At 37.2% G+C, this 16,782-nt stretch overlaps 1 protein-coding gene across 1 annotated transcript in view; it reads right to left on the reverse strand.

The window, feature by feature from the left end:
* The window catches only part of RRP8 (ribosomal RNA processing 8), a 25,017-nt gene continuing 8,235 nt past the window's right edge, over nucleotides 1–16,782 (reverse strand). The window contains exons 3-7 of the mRNA XM_051990812.1: nucleotides 14,262–14,763; nucleotides 14,013–14,142; nucleotides 13,425–13,531; nucleotides 8,093–8,189; nucleotides 1–7,782 (exon numbers count right to left, since the gene is read on the reverse strand). Of these exons, the coding sequence (XP_051846772.1) occupies nucleotides 7,669–7,782; nucleotides 8,093–8,189; nucleotides 13,425–13,531; nucleotides 14,013–14,142; nucleotides 14,262–14,763 (950 nt within the window). The 3' untranslated portion in view covers nucleotides 1–7,668. The remainder of the gene's footprint in view (nucleotides 7,783–8,092; nucleotides 8,190–13,424; nucleotides 13,532–14,012; nucleotides 14,143–14,261; nucleotides 14,764–16,782) is intronic.

The following is a 16,782-nucleotide window of genomic DNA, read 5'->3' on the forward strand; positions in this document are numbered from 1 at the left end:
GAAAATTATTTAAAATTTATTTAGAAAAAATAAAACTAAGGAGCATAAGAAAACAGCAGGACCAGATGGATTTATGTGAATTCTACCAACATTTAAAGATAAATTCCAATGCTAAATAATTTATCTGGAGTAATAGGCAAAGAGTCCTATCAAGCTTTTATGAAGCAGATATGATGCTGATAACTCAGGAACAGAAACACAAAAAACATAACCAATTTAACGAATATGGATACAAAAATCCTAAATAAAATAACTAGTAGGCTACAATATATATACAATATACATTATAATCAAGTGGGATTTATATCAGGAATACAGGGACAATTTAAGATAAAAGTAACAAAAGGTACATCAAACAGATACAGAAAAAACCTTTGACAGAATATAGAATTTATTCCTCTTGAAAATACTTGAAAGCATAAGTGTAAATGGATTTTTCCTTAAAATGATAAGCATCTACTTAAAGCCAACAGAAAGCATCTCTAATGGGGATAAGCTAGAAGCTTTCCCAAAAAGATCAGGAGTGAAACAAGGATGCCCATTATCAATATAATTTAGAAATGTTAGCAATAGCAATATGGGAAGAAAAATTGAAACCAGAATGGGCAATGAGATAATAGTCTTTTTGCAGATACCATTTGGAACAATTAAAATCAGCTATAAAGAACCTACGAAGGAAGATTGCTCCAGAACATCTCCACAAAATTCAGAAAAATAGTGTGTTCTCTTCTTTAAAATATAATGCTCTGTAGGAACAGGTTTCTTGGGGAGGTTTTCTGGAGGCAGCCTTAGTTTCCATTCCAAGTAATAACTTCAAACGCAGCCAGTTGATAAAATCCAAACGTTTATTTTATCCTTCCAAGTCTTGTCTCATTCCTTGGGCCCGGGTAGCTTTCTTAGAGGCCTATCTTTCAATGGAGAAGCGAAGTCGGAGAGCCTGCCACCATGGTGGTGTGAGATGATATGAATGAATCTGGTTCTGCCTACAAGAGTGGGCTTCTTCTGAACTGACTCATTTCACTAACTCAGCTCCTTTTTATGCTCTTTTAGAGGTGTGAATTCAAAGATTGATTCTTCTGAGAGTGGGATTGTGGGTTTCTGACTTGTGAATCTCCCAAAAGTGTGAACTCCAATGAGTACTTAAACACATTAGTGAGCTAGAGAATTTGCTAATAAATACCATGTAAATTAGGCAACTGACTTATCACTTTGTAAAGTTTCTAACAAAATAGAAGTACACATATAATAGTTTTCCACATCAAATCATGGTCTTCTTTAGTAAATAGTGGGGAAGGAGGGAAAGAATTTGGAATTTAAAATGTAACCCAAAAAAAGGAAAATAAAATTTTAAAAAATAGCTCATTTATATAGTACTTGGTAATAGTTTATCAGACTGTTTCCCAACCCTGAGATGGGCAATATAAAGATCAGAGCCTTTCCTTACAAATAAATCTAGGTGAAGTAGACTGCCTAAGACCATACAACTAATTTATGGGCCAAGACTCTTAAGGTCTTCTAAATTAAAGTTAAGGTTCCCTCATCATACTGATGCTACTTAACATTCTTCATTAATTTTATACTTCAACTTTCTCTAAAAAAATAAAATTAAGGATAAATATAGGGCTGTACAAGTTTAAAATAACCAGTTGCACCAATACAGAAGAGAACATTTGGAACAGTTTTAGGGAAAAGGCATGGGGATTTTCGTGGATTACATACTCAATACGGATTAATGTGAACATGGAAGCTAAAAAAGACTAATATTTGTATTTAGCTCTATATGTAATATTTTAGGACTGAAATGGTTAAGCTGAATTACAATTCAGCGGACTGAGACCAGAATGACTGGACAAAATAGACTATAACAGAAGGACTGATTAAAGTAACAATTTTTATCTTCTCAGAAAAGCATTAAGGGGGGATTTCTAGTCCTGTAGTAGAGGGATTAGAACTATTCAGCTTGGCCCCTGAAAGCAGAAGTAGTAGACTCTTCATTACTAGGTATTTGACCAGAGCTGGGTGACCACTTTGTTGAGATTGTAGATTGATATTCAGGTATGAGTTGGATCAGATAGTCTCTGAGGTCCCTGCTAACTCCTGAGATCTTGAAACTCTTTAAGTTAAATCATGTAAGGCTGGTACCTGGAGAACCAGTTTGGGGGAAGGGGAAGAGAAGAATTATTAGGGCTTCTGGCCTTCAAATCATCTAGACCACTTTAGAATACCCAGGCCATGCCAACTTCCATCTGTGCCAGTATAAGAATTCCTACCTCCTCCTGCCAGCCTGATCTCCATGATGTGGAAAACTTCTGATTCAAAGAGAAATGACCTTTCCTTTGATCTCAGGCATCTCATTTCTAGCTGTGCCTGTCCCATGAGAGAAGAGGAAAAAGAAAGTTGATGGGTAGTGGGATTTCCATCTCTAGGGGTGTGGGTTTGATTTTTCATCATTTCCTGCCCAATTTCCAGCCTTCAAAGGGAAGAATAGTAAAATGAAGGCTCCCATCAGACCAGCTACTATGGGCCTTTCCTCAAACACTGCACTTGTTTCCAACTCAATCTCCAATCTTTTTTGGGAAAAGGAGTGGCACCTTCCTTTTAAATCATTATCCAAATTCCATTGCCCATACTCCACCATCAGATTCTTCTCAATCCTCCCACCCCAAAGTTCCAACTAAAGACTCACCCCTTTATGCTTGTTCTATAAGCAATGATCTCTTCATCCTAAATCTCTTCTTCCATTCCTTTCATTCCTCCTCCCCACTCCCAGCATATAGTCTCCTTATCTTCACCTAACTCACTGGTAGAGTCAGAGGAGTTAGAATAATCTTACCTCCCACTAATACCACTTCCAGATTTTCCCTCTCATAATTCACCACGCAGTAGCTCTATATACCACCCAATCAAAATCCTAGAAGCTGTTTTCTATAGACTTCCAGGTCTCTCCCCTTTCTCAATAATTTTGGTATAACAGTTTTTCTTTCTTGTTCTTATACTAGGAGACTTCAACATAGATACTGGTTCTCAAATACTTTAGACATTGAGTTCCTTAATCTACTCAATTCTCATGACCTGCTCCTCTATCCCAGCAGTCATATCTTTGAGCTTGTCATTACCCACAAATGTACTGCCTACATGTTCAAAAGTTCCTAAATCCATAATCTATTAGTTTTCCACTAACCCTGCTTTTAGTCCCCTGATTCCCCAATAATCAGCTTCTGCCCTTTCCAAACCTTTTCATCCCTTGTCGAATCTCAAACCTCTACTCATCCCCCCATCCTCAGTTGAGAATCTTGCCTCTTACAAGAAAAACTGATTTTGTCATGAGCTCTCTTCTCTAGTCTTTCTCTTATGTTATTCTTATGCTTTCTGTCACTATTTCCTCCACTTTTTTTCCATGTAAAGTTGCCTTACTCTTTACCAAAGCTAAATCTATCTGCTCAAGTGATCTTGGTAACATCCTACCTCTTCCTATATCCTGCCCCTTCTGTTATTCCCACTCTAGTATTTTTCAATCTCACCCTGTTTACTGGCTCCCTTCTTAATATCTACAAATATGATGATGTCTCTTCCATCTTTAAAAAATGTTCACTTGACTTTTCCATCCTGGATAATTTTTGTCCTCTCTCTCATGCTCTTTGTATTTAAACTTCTTGAAAAGGCTATCTTGGATTTACAAATAGATACCTCCTCTTTCTCTCCTCTCGTTCTCAGCCCCTTACAATCTAGCTTCAGATTTTATCATTCCACCAAAACTATTTTCCAAAGTTAACCAAATGATTTTGTAATTGTCAAATCCAGTGGCTTTTCTTAATCTTCATTCTCTTCAATATCTCTGAAGCTTTTGACACTGTTGATTACTCTCCTCCTTAAAAAACTCTCTTCTCTGTAGATATTTGGGACATCATTCTCTCCTGCTTCTCCTATCTGACCACTTTTATCTCCATTGCTGAAATCTCTTTCAGACCATGTCTTCTATCCATAAGTATTCTTCAGGATTTTCACTCAGGTCTTATCTTCTCCCTTTATACTACTTTACTTGATGATCTTTACAGATCTCATGAATTGACCAACTCTTTATTCATTTTTAATTTACCTATCCTACCTTAAACTCTGTTGACTTCTAATTTTGAATCTCTAATCGTCTTTGAGATATTTCAAAGTGGTTGTCCATTTAGACATCTTACAGTCAACATGCCCCAAAAGGAAATCATTATATGTTCTCTTCCTCCCTCTTAGCTTCTCTATTACTGTTATCTCCCCACTTCAATCCATTCCGCCATATCTAAGATATTTCTAAGGCCTGTCAAATCACCTTTGCAACAACTCTCAAATATGCCCCCTTCTGTCTTTTCCTATCACTATGGGGCTGGCTCTCTCATCACATACCTAGATTATTACAAAAGCCTCACATGTAGACTACTACAACACCCTGTTGAAGGACCTGTCTACCTCATGTCTCTTCCCCACTCCAACTCATCCTTTTAGCCACCAAAGTGATTTTCCTAAAATATAGGTCTGACTTTGTCACTCTCCTATTCAATAAGCTCTAGTGGCTACTTTTTGCCTCCAGGATCAAATACGAAATCCTATTTGGTGTTTAAACTACTTCATAATCTAACCCTTTCCAGTTTTCTTATACCTGACTCCTCAACATATACCATTTAATTAAGTGACACTGGCCTCTTTGTTCCATGAACAAGATATTCTACCAGGTGCTCTTAATTCTGGTACATTCCTTCTGTTAAGTGTTTTCTATTTACTCTATATGGAGCTCGTTTGTATATATTTCTTTGCACATTGTTTCCCTTATTTGTGAACTCTCTAATAGAGGGGATTATCTTTTGCCTTTATTTATTTATTTGTTTTTTTTTTTTTTTTGGGGGGGGGGGTTAATTTCCCATCACTTAGCCTTGTTTGGTATATTGTAGGTGTCTGTTTAAAACTAATCTGTGATAGGCTGAGAATTCTTAGTTTGTATTCTGTTGCCTATACTATGGCTGTTTTATATTTTGCTGTTGCAAAAAATGCCCATTTATGATATGTGCTTTTGTCCTTTCTAATGATTCAAGGTTATAGTTATGGAAAGTAGATTTGTTAGAAGCCTTCTCCAGGTTAGCAATGCTTTCCCTATCCCCTAGAGCAGTGGTTCTCAAACTTTTGTTTTCACTATCTTTATACTATTTAAAAAACTACTGAGGATCTGTCTGAAGAATTTTTGTATTGATATTTGCCATATTAGAAAAAAAAATAATTTGAATTTGCAGACCTTCTGAAAGGGTTTCAGAGAATCTCTGGACTTGACTTTGAGAACCACTACCCTAGAGCCTAATGCAGCTGGAATTCCAGTACCCAATTATCCCTCACAGCAGGCATGGAAATTAAGAGACAGATCACTGAGCTGCTGTCAACTAGCCAATCAAGGGTTAAGAAGTTCACTAAGGAAAATGGGGAAAGTGCATTAAAAGTGGGGTGATCAGCCCAGCTATGTCATTTTCCTTCCTGTTCCCCTAAAGTCACCACATCTGTCACTCATTTTTTTCATGCTATCCATTCTTTCTTGCACCTTCTTCCCTACCCCCAAGATTCCTCAGTAAACTCAAACCATTTAAAACTCCAAATGCATTCCTAATTGACTATGTCAACATGATCTCTGTGGATAATGAAATGACCCTCTGGGTACACAGGGAGCACAGATGAATGCCATCTCTTGCCCTTGGCATGACCACAGTCAAGCCATAAATAGCAGTTCTTTTTTTGACAGTTTTCTTTAAAATCACTAGGTTGGGGCTGAATATCCTATCAGCAGAGACAGGAAGTGTAAGAGGGGCAGATTTTGCGATGGCTGGGGTCCTGGTAGGGAATAAACTCTTAAACTAGATTCATGAACAACACTGGACAACATGCAACGTAGATGCGTGTGACTTGGACCCATAAAGCCAATTCTGATTACCAGAGAAGTAGTCAAAGGTACAAACAGTAACAAAAAACAAGTAATGCAGACTATTAACAATCACATAAAAGAATATTCCAAACCGTTATTGGTAAGAGAAATGCAAATTAAAACTGCTCTGAGGTTTTACCTCAATCCCAGTAAATAGGCAACAGTAATAAAAGATGGAGAGTCAACACTGAAGAGGCTGCAAGAAGACAAGTGTAAGTATGGCCAGGTTTGACCATTCTAGAAAACAATGTTGAAGCATACCCCAAAATAAGACAACAGCTTGTGCCCTTTCAATCAACAATCCGCTGCAAGAAATAAATCCCACAAAGATCAAAAAAAGGCAGAAAGGATCACATATACCAAAATGTTCCTAACAGTACTTACTGTGACAGCAAAATGCCAAAACCAAAGTGTATACCCATTGATTATTGTTTAGTCGTTTCAACTCTTCCCAACTCCTTCTGGGGTTTTCTTGGAGGAGATACTGGAATGTTTGCCATTTCCTTTCCCAGATTATTTTACAGATGATGAAACTGAGGCAAGCAGGGTGAAGCGACTTGGGCAAGATCACACAGCTAGACTAATTGGGCAATTAGGGGCTCAGTAGATTGGGCCTGAACTCAGGAAGTCTTAATCTTACCTCGGACTCTTACTAGCTGTGTGTCCTGTTTGCCTTAGTTTCCTCATTTATAAAATGAAGAAAATGACAAATTGCTCTAGTATCTACAGCAAGAAAATCACAAATGGGGTTACATGATTGAAAAACAATAGAACAAGAAACTATATATGAAAATAATGAGATGAACAGTGCCCTTTTGATGGAAAGGGGATATACAAGGATGGAAATACTGGCAGAATGTCTTAAGCATTCATGGGTTTTGCCATCTTTTTTCCTTTGCCAAAAAAGAAACTAGGGACTTTGATATATTCAGAAATGACTAACATAAAAATAAAAGGAATCAATTATAACTTTTAAAAAAAAAAAACACAAGTGTTTTTGAATTCTGCCTCTCCTAGTAATAAAAGATCCTTTGATATGTGACAATCAGCTGGCATTAGGTCCTGAGAGGTATTCTCTAGGTTCTGGGTCACACAGATTGAGGACCTTCCCTATAGGTCTAGCTGTCCTTCCTGTCCACTTGGCCCATGTAGGGGCCTCTTATCTCATACATGCAGTTACAATTGGGTCTGTTCCTGTTTCTATTTTATTCCAAGGAGCTGGAAATTTGCTGAAACCACAGATCATGCAAGAAGTCAGGAAGGATAGTAGCTACAAAAAGAGTCAGGAGTCAAACTCCAACACAGCTTTATTTCTTCAATGAGATACGAAAAACTGGAGGGGCTGCTATTCATCTCCCTTCCCCCATCCTATTAGTTCAGAACCTGCATGGTTCTCAGATCTCACCCAAGATCCATTTCTTACTTCATTGATGAGGAGAAGGCAGCCCAAAGAGATGAAGTTGATCATTCTTACTATTGTTTCATAGTTCAAGTCAGGGCTTGAACTATGGATTCTCTTTGAAAATCCCCCACCTTGTTGCCCAAGTCCTTCTGTACAAGTCAATTCAATCTTCATAAACTCCTCATCTGCTGCCCTGGTCCATGTCCTATCACAATGCTTCTGTGCACAAGCTTCTGTACTATCAAGGAGCCTTCATGACTGGGTAGTAATGGTAGCTCAGTCCTGAGGCATCAGGGTGGAGACAGAAAGATGACAGACTGAGTCACCGGCGTTTATACAGACATGGTCTCAAAGTCAGGCCTGGAAGGGGACCCTGAGCCTTGGGAGGTCCTGTCTTGTGGAAGTTTAACAGGTAGAAGTAATTGTTGGTCAAGTCCTGAAAGGAGAAGAGATAGACACAGCTAGAGAACATTAACTTCTCCTATGGCCCCCTTTTCCATTTCCTTGTTGTTTAGGTGAGATGGAGGGGGGACGGTGAGAAAGGGTCAACAATCAATCATTGCTATGAGAGGCTGGCTCTCTTTCCTAGCTATCAACTCCTTAGGGCCCAACATCTTGTCTAATTTCTACAAATAGGTAGGGCAACTTAGTGAATATTATCCCTTCATATACTTGTCTAGCCTATGGGACAAGGGCTCAGGATGTGGGGGGGAAAGGGAGAAGGGCAGAAGGCATATCCCTATTACCTTGGAGACAAGCTTGAAGCCCAGCTGGGCTAAGGCTCCCAAGAAACTCCTCATATCCACAAACCGGCTGGCTACCTCAGCTATTTTCAACAGGCCTCTGTAGGGAAAGAAAGGACATGAAAGGAGGAGGAAATCATGGCAGAGTTGGATAGGGCAGAGGGGTACAAGAGAGTAGTGTATTTAAGTGAACAGAGTGTGTGCATGCATGTGTGTGTGTGTGTGTGTGTGTGTGTGTGTGTGAGAATTATCAGTGCATAGGCAATGTATGAAGCACTCAAATAAGCAAATGAAGAAAACAGACCAGGGAAGATGTAGAAAGCATTTGGATGAAGAGTAATAAAGGAATAAAGCAACACTGTCATCAGAGTACTCGGACAAAAAGATTGCATGCCTGGCACAAAGATATGCTTATGCTAAGGTAAGGGATTTCAACTTTCTAAATATTTACTAAAGCTTTTTCCTTGCCAAAAAAGACTGAAAAACTGATTTACCGTATCATAGATTTAGAACTGGAAGGTGACTTTAGTCATTGCTAATCTCCTCAAATACTTTTATCATTTAAAAGGAAACAACCATGGAAGCTGCCATTCCCAACCCAATTCTCATCAACAAGAAAACTAGTTGCTTAAGTAAGAATTGCTCTCCTCAGATATCTCAATTCTCATGCAGGCACTTTTTTGGTCATTTTTGGGTTCTCTACCACATCATTCTCTACCTCCTTCTCTCTCAGCTTTCTTTTGTGTATTATCTTTCCCTATTAGAGGTAAACTCCCTAAAGGCAAGGATTATTTTCTTTTTTGTATTTGTGGCCCTAAAGCAGAGCACAAATGCTGAAGCAGCATTTTACTGTTCACTGACTGTTGAAAAGAAGTGACCATTCTACCTTAAGCTCTAGAAACAATAGGATAGATTTTCAAGTCATAACTGTGGATAAATTGATCTGAATCTACAGATGATAGAACCCTATGACTTGGAGACTCTTTAAGGAACATTATCATGAGTAGATACTGGAGAACAGAATTATAAAACACAAACACAAATGATTCTCAGGATGAAAAAAAAAAAAGGCAAACAGCCTACCAAGATCAATGTAGATGCATAGTTGATCAAGCAATGTAGTTTTTAAATATAAATGCAAAGATGCAAGTTAGAAGCAAGGATAGATTCCTTCAAGATATTTTGTATTTTCTTCTATTTTTTTTATACTTTTGATTTTGTTTTATTATTTCTTGATGTCTCATGGAATCACTAGCTTCAACTTGACCAAATTTTAATTTTTGAGGAGTTAAATACTTTCTTTAATCAGGTTTTGTACTTTTTTTTACCATTTGATCAATTTTTTTTGATGATGTTTGTCCTTTGTTTACTTTTCTTTTTTCTCAACAGTATTTTATTTTTCCAAATTCATGTAAAGATAGTTTTCAACATTCACTTTTGTAAGATTTTGTAGTCCACATTTTTTCTTCAATATGATAAAGGTTACACATACATAATATGATAAAGATTATATATGTATGTATATATACACATATATACATATAGTACTTTTGAACATATTTCCATATTTGTCACATTGCCCAAGAAAAACCAAACCAAAACCAATTCTGATTTTTAAGCAGTCTCTTTAGTATTTTTATGCCTTTTGTCAAGTAGGTAATTCTCCCTTTATAATTTGCTTGCATTATTCTAATTTCTTTTCCCAAGTTTTCCTCTCCTCCTATTATTTGATTTTTTAAATCCTTTTTTGTTCTTCTAAAAAATGTCTTTCTTATATGTGATTGCATATACATAACCTATATCAAATTGCTTACTGTCTTAGGGAGGGGGAAGGAGAAAATTTGGAATTCAAAATTTTATAAAAAATGAATGTTACTCTAGGAGCGGTTGGGGAAAGGGAGAGAAAAAAATTTACAACACAAGATTTTGCAAGTGTGAATGTTGAAAATTATCCATCCATATATTTTGAAAATAAAATGCTTTAATTAAAAAAAAAAGAGCAACAATAAGAAATCAAGGTAAAAAATGAATGTTAAAAATTATCTTTACATCTAATTGGAAAAAATATATTTTAAAATTATTATCATTATTTAGCTCTTGTAGAATATCGTTGGACTTGTGTCCAATCTGCATTTTTCTTTGACATTTTGTTTGTAGATGTTTTTCAAATTATTGTCTTTTTCTGAGTTTGTCTTAAGCTTCCCAGTCACAATAGGAATTCTTTGTTGTTGTTTGCAGTTTTTCCAAACTACTTCTTGATTTTGGACTCTATAATTAGCTCAGCTTAACTGGCCAGATTTGGGGGATAGTGGGGTGGGATTGGTCCTTTAGCTTTCATAGCTTGATGTGAAGGCCTTTAAGTTTTTGGTGCTTCCCATAGCATGAAATTTGGGGAGAGGTATGATCACTGCTCTCCTGGTCTGTACTCTAGTCCTTTTCTAAGTAGGGCCCTTGTTTTCTCAAGTCTTACTAAGTTGCCCTGGGCGGGAAAAATGACTCACTGCAGTTTTTTCTGCTCAGAATTCTGTTTGATATTTTCTGTTATCATTTTGTAGGAGGGTTTTCAGGGAAGTCTGGTAGTTGTGACCTTTCACTCTGCCATCTGAACTTCATCTTCATATAATACAAGGGCAGATTCTTGAGTGGCATAATCCCATAAGAAAAATTTCAGGAGTGCTAAATTTAGTATGAATTTAAGCTAGTGATGAATCCAAGGTATGACAATGTGGCTTTTTAAGCTATACTGGGAACAAAAGAAAGATCAAGGAATAGGAACACTTTTTTGGGGATGACTAAAATGAAGAAAATATGAGAGACATAGATTAGGGAAGTGAAAAGAATAATGGCTTTGAAGTCGGAAGTCCTGAGATCTAATCCCAATCCTATCTGTATAATCTTAAGCAAGTCATTTCTGAAACTTAATTTCTCCAACAATAAAAACAAGACACACTTGATCTCTAACCGCTAATGTTATCTTTCCCAAATCATGTCAAACTAATCATATTTTTTTTTGGACAGTGTTACTAAATAAATCAAGGAAAGCTATAGCCTTAGAATTTTAGAACTGAAAAGACCCTTAAAGATTACAAAATTATGTGACTTGCCAAGGACTGAATCTAAACCAATCTTGAGCATCTCTCCTAATTTCACTTGGCATTGAGCAAGTTCTTTCATGATATTATGGATAAAATGATAAATTTTAAGCTGGATGATGGATTCCAAAGTACTTGAACAATCCAAAATGTCGATGTGAACTAGGGGAATTCTCAGGTGTAATGTTTAAAAGACCTGCCCTTTGGCTTTATATTAGTAAATATTTTTTGTCAATGGTTTAGACAGCACACTGATTAGATTTACACATGATATGAAATGAGTGAAGATAGCTAAGCATTGAATTACTAAGTAAAGACCCAAAGAGAATTATGTTAATCAGAAAAATGGCCTGAACCTAATAAGATGAAACTTAAGAAGGATAAATGTAAAGCAATACATTTGAAAATTCAAAAATCCCACCACATAAATAAGGGACTGGGGAGGTATAAACATAAAACCATGAAAAAGACTGTGGCGGTTGGTGGACTGCCAGTTCAACAGGAGTCCACATTGTAACATGGTAGGTGGGAAAACTAAGGGGACTGAAGGCAGCATTAAGAAAGGCAGAGGACATGGACCCACACTTAACACCATATACCAAGATAAGATCAAAATGGGTCCATGACCTATGCATAAAGAACGAGATTATAAGTTTATCTCTCAGACTTGTGGAGGAGAAAGAAATTTGTGACCAAAGATGAACTAGAGACCATTACTGATCACAAAATAGAAAATTTTGATTACTTCAAATTAAAAAGCCTTTGTACAAACAGAACGAATGCAAACAAGATAAGAAGGGAAGCAACAAACTGGGAAAACATCTTCACAGTTAAAGGTTCTGATAAAGGCCTCATTTCCAAAATATATAGAGAACTGACTCAAATTTATAAGAAATCAAGCCATTCTCCAATTGATAAATGGTCAAAGGATATGAACAGACAATTTTCAGAGGATGAAATTGAAACTATTACCACTCATATGAAAGAGTGTTCCAAATCATTATTGATCAGAGAAATGCAAATTAAGACAACTCTGAGATACCACTACACACCTGTCAGATTGGCTAAGATGACAGGAAAAAATAATGATTAATGTTGGAAGGGATGCGGGAAAACTGGGACACTGATGCATTGTTGGTGGAGTTGTGAACGAATCCAACCATTCTGGAGAGCAATCTGGAATTATGCCCAAAAAGTTATCAAATTGTGCATTCCCTTTGACCCAGCAGTGTTTCTATTGGGCTTATATCCCAAAGAAATACTAAAGAAGGGAAAGGGACCTGTATGTGCCAAAATGTTTGTGGCAGCCCTGTTTGTAGTGGCTAGAAACTGGAAAATGAATGGATGTCCATCAATTGGAGAATGGCTGGGTAAATTGTGGTATATGAATGTTATGGAATATTATTGTTCTGTAAGAAATGACCAGCAGGATGAATACAAAGAGGACTGGCGAGACTTACATGAGCTGATGCTAAGTGAAATGAGCAGAACTAGGAGATCATTATACACTTCAACAACGATATTGTATGAGGACATATTTTGATGGAAGTGGATTTCTTTGACAAAGAGACCTGAGTTTCAACTGATAAATGACGGACAAAAGCAGCTACACCCAAAGAAAGAACACTGGGAAACGAATGTGATCTATCTACATTTTTGTTTTTCTTCCCGGGTTATTTATACCTTCAGAATCCAATTCTCCCTGTGCAACAAGAGAACTGTTCGGTTCTGCAAACGTATATTGTATCTAGGATATACTGCAACATATCCAACATATATAGGACTGCTTGCCATCTAGGGGAGGGGGTGGAGGGAGGGAGGGGAAAAATCGGAACAGAAATGAGTGCAAGGGATAATGTTGTAAAAAAATTACCCTGGCATGGATTCTGTCAATATAAAGTAATTATTAAATAAAAATTTAAAATAGAAAAAAAAAATAAAAATTAAAAATAAAAAATTTTTAAAAATTAAAAAAAAAAAAAAAAAAGAAAGGCAGAGGAATTTCCTTAACTGTCAGAAGGGTTGAATCTGATCATCTCTACAATCCTTTCTGACTCTAAATTCATGCTATTATGGTAATGTCTACATGGACTCCAATCAGGTCACAACCTTAATACTGTGTTCAGTTCTGAGGGACCCCATTTAGGAAGGACACTAACAAGCGTTAATCACCAATAGGTTACATATAGGAATTAGAAAGAAAGAGTCCTCACACAGACCCCACCTCCAAGAGGTCCTCATACCCTGGTTTCAGCACTCGGTTTGCCTCCTTCAGGAAATCACTCAGATTTGTTCCCATCAATGAAAGGCAGAAAACGGCAATGTCCACAGACTCATCCTTGAGGGGTACCTGGAGTCAGGGGGGAGAGAGGGGAAACTATGAAACTCAAGCCCTATTACCTCAATCAAAAACATAAATTCCTAAAGAAAAGAAATATGGGCTCCCGAAAGAGGAGTTCTTACATATGGAAGGAAAGGTTTCCAGGGAAACTTAAAGGCTTAAGGAAGGAAGTGGTAATTTCCAGTAGTAGGATAAAGCTTTCATGGGTGAAATGAGGGATTATATAGGAAAGATCAGGGATTCTTGAGCTAAATAAGGCCTTATATGACTTTCCTTTAGGAAAGTAGGTCTGAGACAAGGAGATGAAAGTTTATAGAAAGCCATGAGGGCTGACATGAGGAAATGACACTTTATAAAAGGTTAAAGACAATTATGAGAAAGTAGAAGTTTCCAGAGACAGGTGAGAGTTTTTCAGGGAAGACGATACCTTCTATTAGAAGTTGACAACTTAGATGGCAAAATAAAGATTCACAGAGAACTGGACTCTCACCTGGGCCATGTCACATACTGTGACACGGGGGTCAAGTGCAGCAAGGTCAAAGCAGTGAACGGTGTTCCTGACATTAGAGGCAAGGTGACAGTCTCCACAACCAAAATCTGCCACAACTAGGGATGCTGGCCTACAAAGACAAACAGGCAAGAGTCAGAGGACTATCTGACTATCAGTTGTAGTGATCTCCTAGGGATCTGCTCCTAGCTGCCCTTAAGGGGCCCTCTTAAGGGGCCTTTTCTTACTCACTGCTGTTTCAAATCTTTCACAATTCGGTCCACAGGCTTCAAGGGCCATCGCTTTATTTGGTTCTGAAAGCCACGATGGTAAAGCTCAAAGGCCTCAGGGTCTTCCTGGAAAATATGGCTTGCGGCACTGCTGGTTACAGAATAAAGCTGCTCATTGAGGAAACGGAAACGAGCTCCTTCAAGCCGTAGCTTCATCTTTTCCCGCAGCATCCCACCCCGGTCCAGAGATAATCTTGACTCCTTTGCTTCCAATGCTGGCTCACACTCCTCTGTCAGTTCAGGGGCCCTCTCCTGTTCAGGAGCTGCAACACTTTGTGGCTTCAGGGGCAGAAACTTATTCTTTTGTCTCCTTTTATTTTTCTGACGGTTTCTCCACTGTTTCCGGCTTAGCCTTGGTTCTGTGGTATTCCTATCTTCCACTGGTCTGTAAGTGGTCCTCGTGAGGGCTGGGTCCTTCTGAGGAAGCACAGGGACCAGATCACTATTACCTGGGACTCCAGAGCCTGTAGGGGTAAAATTTTGGAAGACTTTTGGTTGGTAGAGAGCCAGGGTAAATTGCCTCAAACCCCAATATCTGAAAGGTCAGCGTCACCATTCTCTAGCTCAGAGGCAGGTTGTTTCCAAGGATGAGAAGTCAAAGTCCTATCCTCCAAGGGTAAGGCTATTAAAAGAAAAGCATACAGGTACAATAGCTAAACTGGCAACCACAGACGGCATCAAGAAAAATATCACAGATAGAGAGGCTGAGGAATTCATAGGAAATAATAATGAGAAAAAGGACTAGGTATAATTCTCCTGGGCCCAGACATATGCACTGATATCCAAGTAGAGATTATTTTAAAAAAGGGAAACTAAAGCTTATAACTCAAGAAAGTAAATATACTTCAAAAGTATCACTGAGACTTGCTGGGATGTGACTGATACTTAGAATGCAGCAATAGATGGAGTTCAAGAGTAACAGAATGGATAAGAAACATTAAGAAGACAATCACTTGTATAGAATTTAAAAAAAAAAAAAAAAAAAAAACAGGGGAAGAAAGTGTGCCATGCAATTTTTGTGGGAAATGATGGAGGAAGCCCCAGGAAAGAGACTGTTGGTGATGATAGAGACTGAACAGCCAAACGGAAGAAACACAGGACAAATTTGAGAACAGACCACAAGCTCAGCAAAGCAGTATTGGTAGAGATATGATGGGGCATACCAGAGAGGGATGATTTGGCAATGATGGGGAATTTTAATTATCTGGATATATAGTGAAACTCTCTTTTTTGCCCAAAGCAAAGCAACTAACAGAAAGAATATAAGGTGCTTGAGGGCAGGAACTCATGTTTTCCTTTTCTTTACACAAGTAATTCCATTTTAGGATAAGTCTTCATTACAAGTATAAATGGGCAGTCATACCTAATGCTTACCTTTTGTCTTTTTTGGCTTGTAACAAGTTAAGTAATAAATACTTTTAATGATCTGAATACTAAACTGTAATCAAATAAAATGTCTTCTGCAACAGTTTTTTTTTTTTTTTTTTTTGGTCTCAGTGTCACCAAAGCCTACTATAGTACCTGACATATAGTAGGTATTTAAATATTTAGTGATTGATTGGCAGATGATGGATCCTGAGCTTGTTGAGCTGCTAATTTTATCCTTGGAATTATACCAACACAACACAAAGGATTTCAATAAAGAGATATAGGGAGCATTGTCTAAAAAGATGAATATAGATATACCATATACACTCAACTAACAACAACAAAAAAATTATTGGACTTCCAGAATGATAGCCAAGTGAGTGGTTATGGTTAAGGCCAGCACATTTGTCACTATCTTAAACCACAATAATTATGCAAATAAAACAGAACTATAACAACAAAAATAGAAGGAAAAAAGAAAACTTTAGAGAAAATCCAATTCAGAAAATGAAAAATCAAGTGTTTCCAATAAAATGATTAAATACTGTAGGAGAAATGATAACTAACAAACTTAAGAATCACAGTCGAATAAAAAAAGATGAGGGAAATCAGAAGAGACTGAAAAGATAAATGAGACCAATATGAATACTTTCTCATCTTTTATAAGAAAAAATTGTAAGAAAGATCTGGATATTGATGAACACATGAGAAGTGAAAATAGCTAGAGCTAGAAGGATGTAGTCCAATTCCCTCATTTTGCAGATAGGAAATTGAGGCCCAAGGAGGTTAATAACTTGATTTAGATCACAGAGGTAATAAATGGTAGACCTGGAAACTGAACTCTGATTCCCCTAGCTTTAAGTTCCCTTTTCTATGGAAACATATTAAGTAACAAATGACTGAAATGAGTAGAAAATACAAAAATATAAAATTTCACTGTTTGTTGATTATACAAAAGCATTTTATTCAATAAATTAAAAAGTAAAACAGGGTACCTTTAAAGCATGTCAAGATTATAAATAATTCCATGAACTATATCCCAATTGTTTCAAAAGTTTCAAAGGATATGAACAGTTTTTAGAGGAAAAAATTGAAGTTATCAATAGCCACATTTT

This window comes from Antechinus flavipes, chromosome 3 (genome assembly GCF_016432865.1).
Source record: "Antechinus flavipes isolate AdamAnt ecotype Samford, QLD, Australia chromosome 3, AdamAnt_v2, whole genome shotgun sequence".
In the NCBI taxonomy this organism is placed as follows: domain Eukaryota; kingdom Metazoa; phylum Chordata; class Mammalia; order Dasyuromorphia; family Dasyuridae; genus Antechinus; species Antechinus flavipes.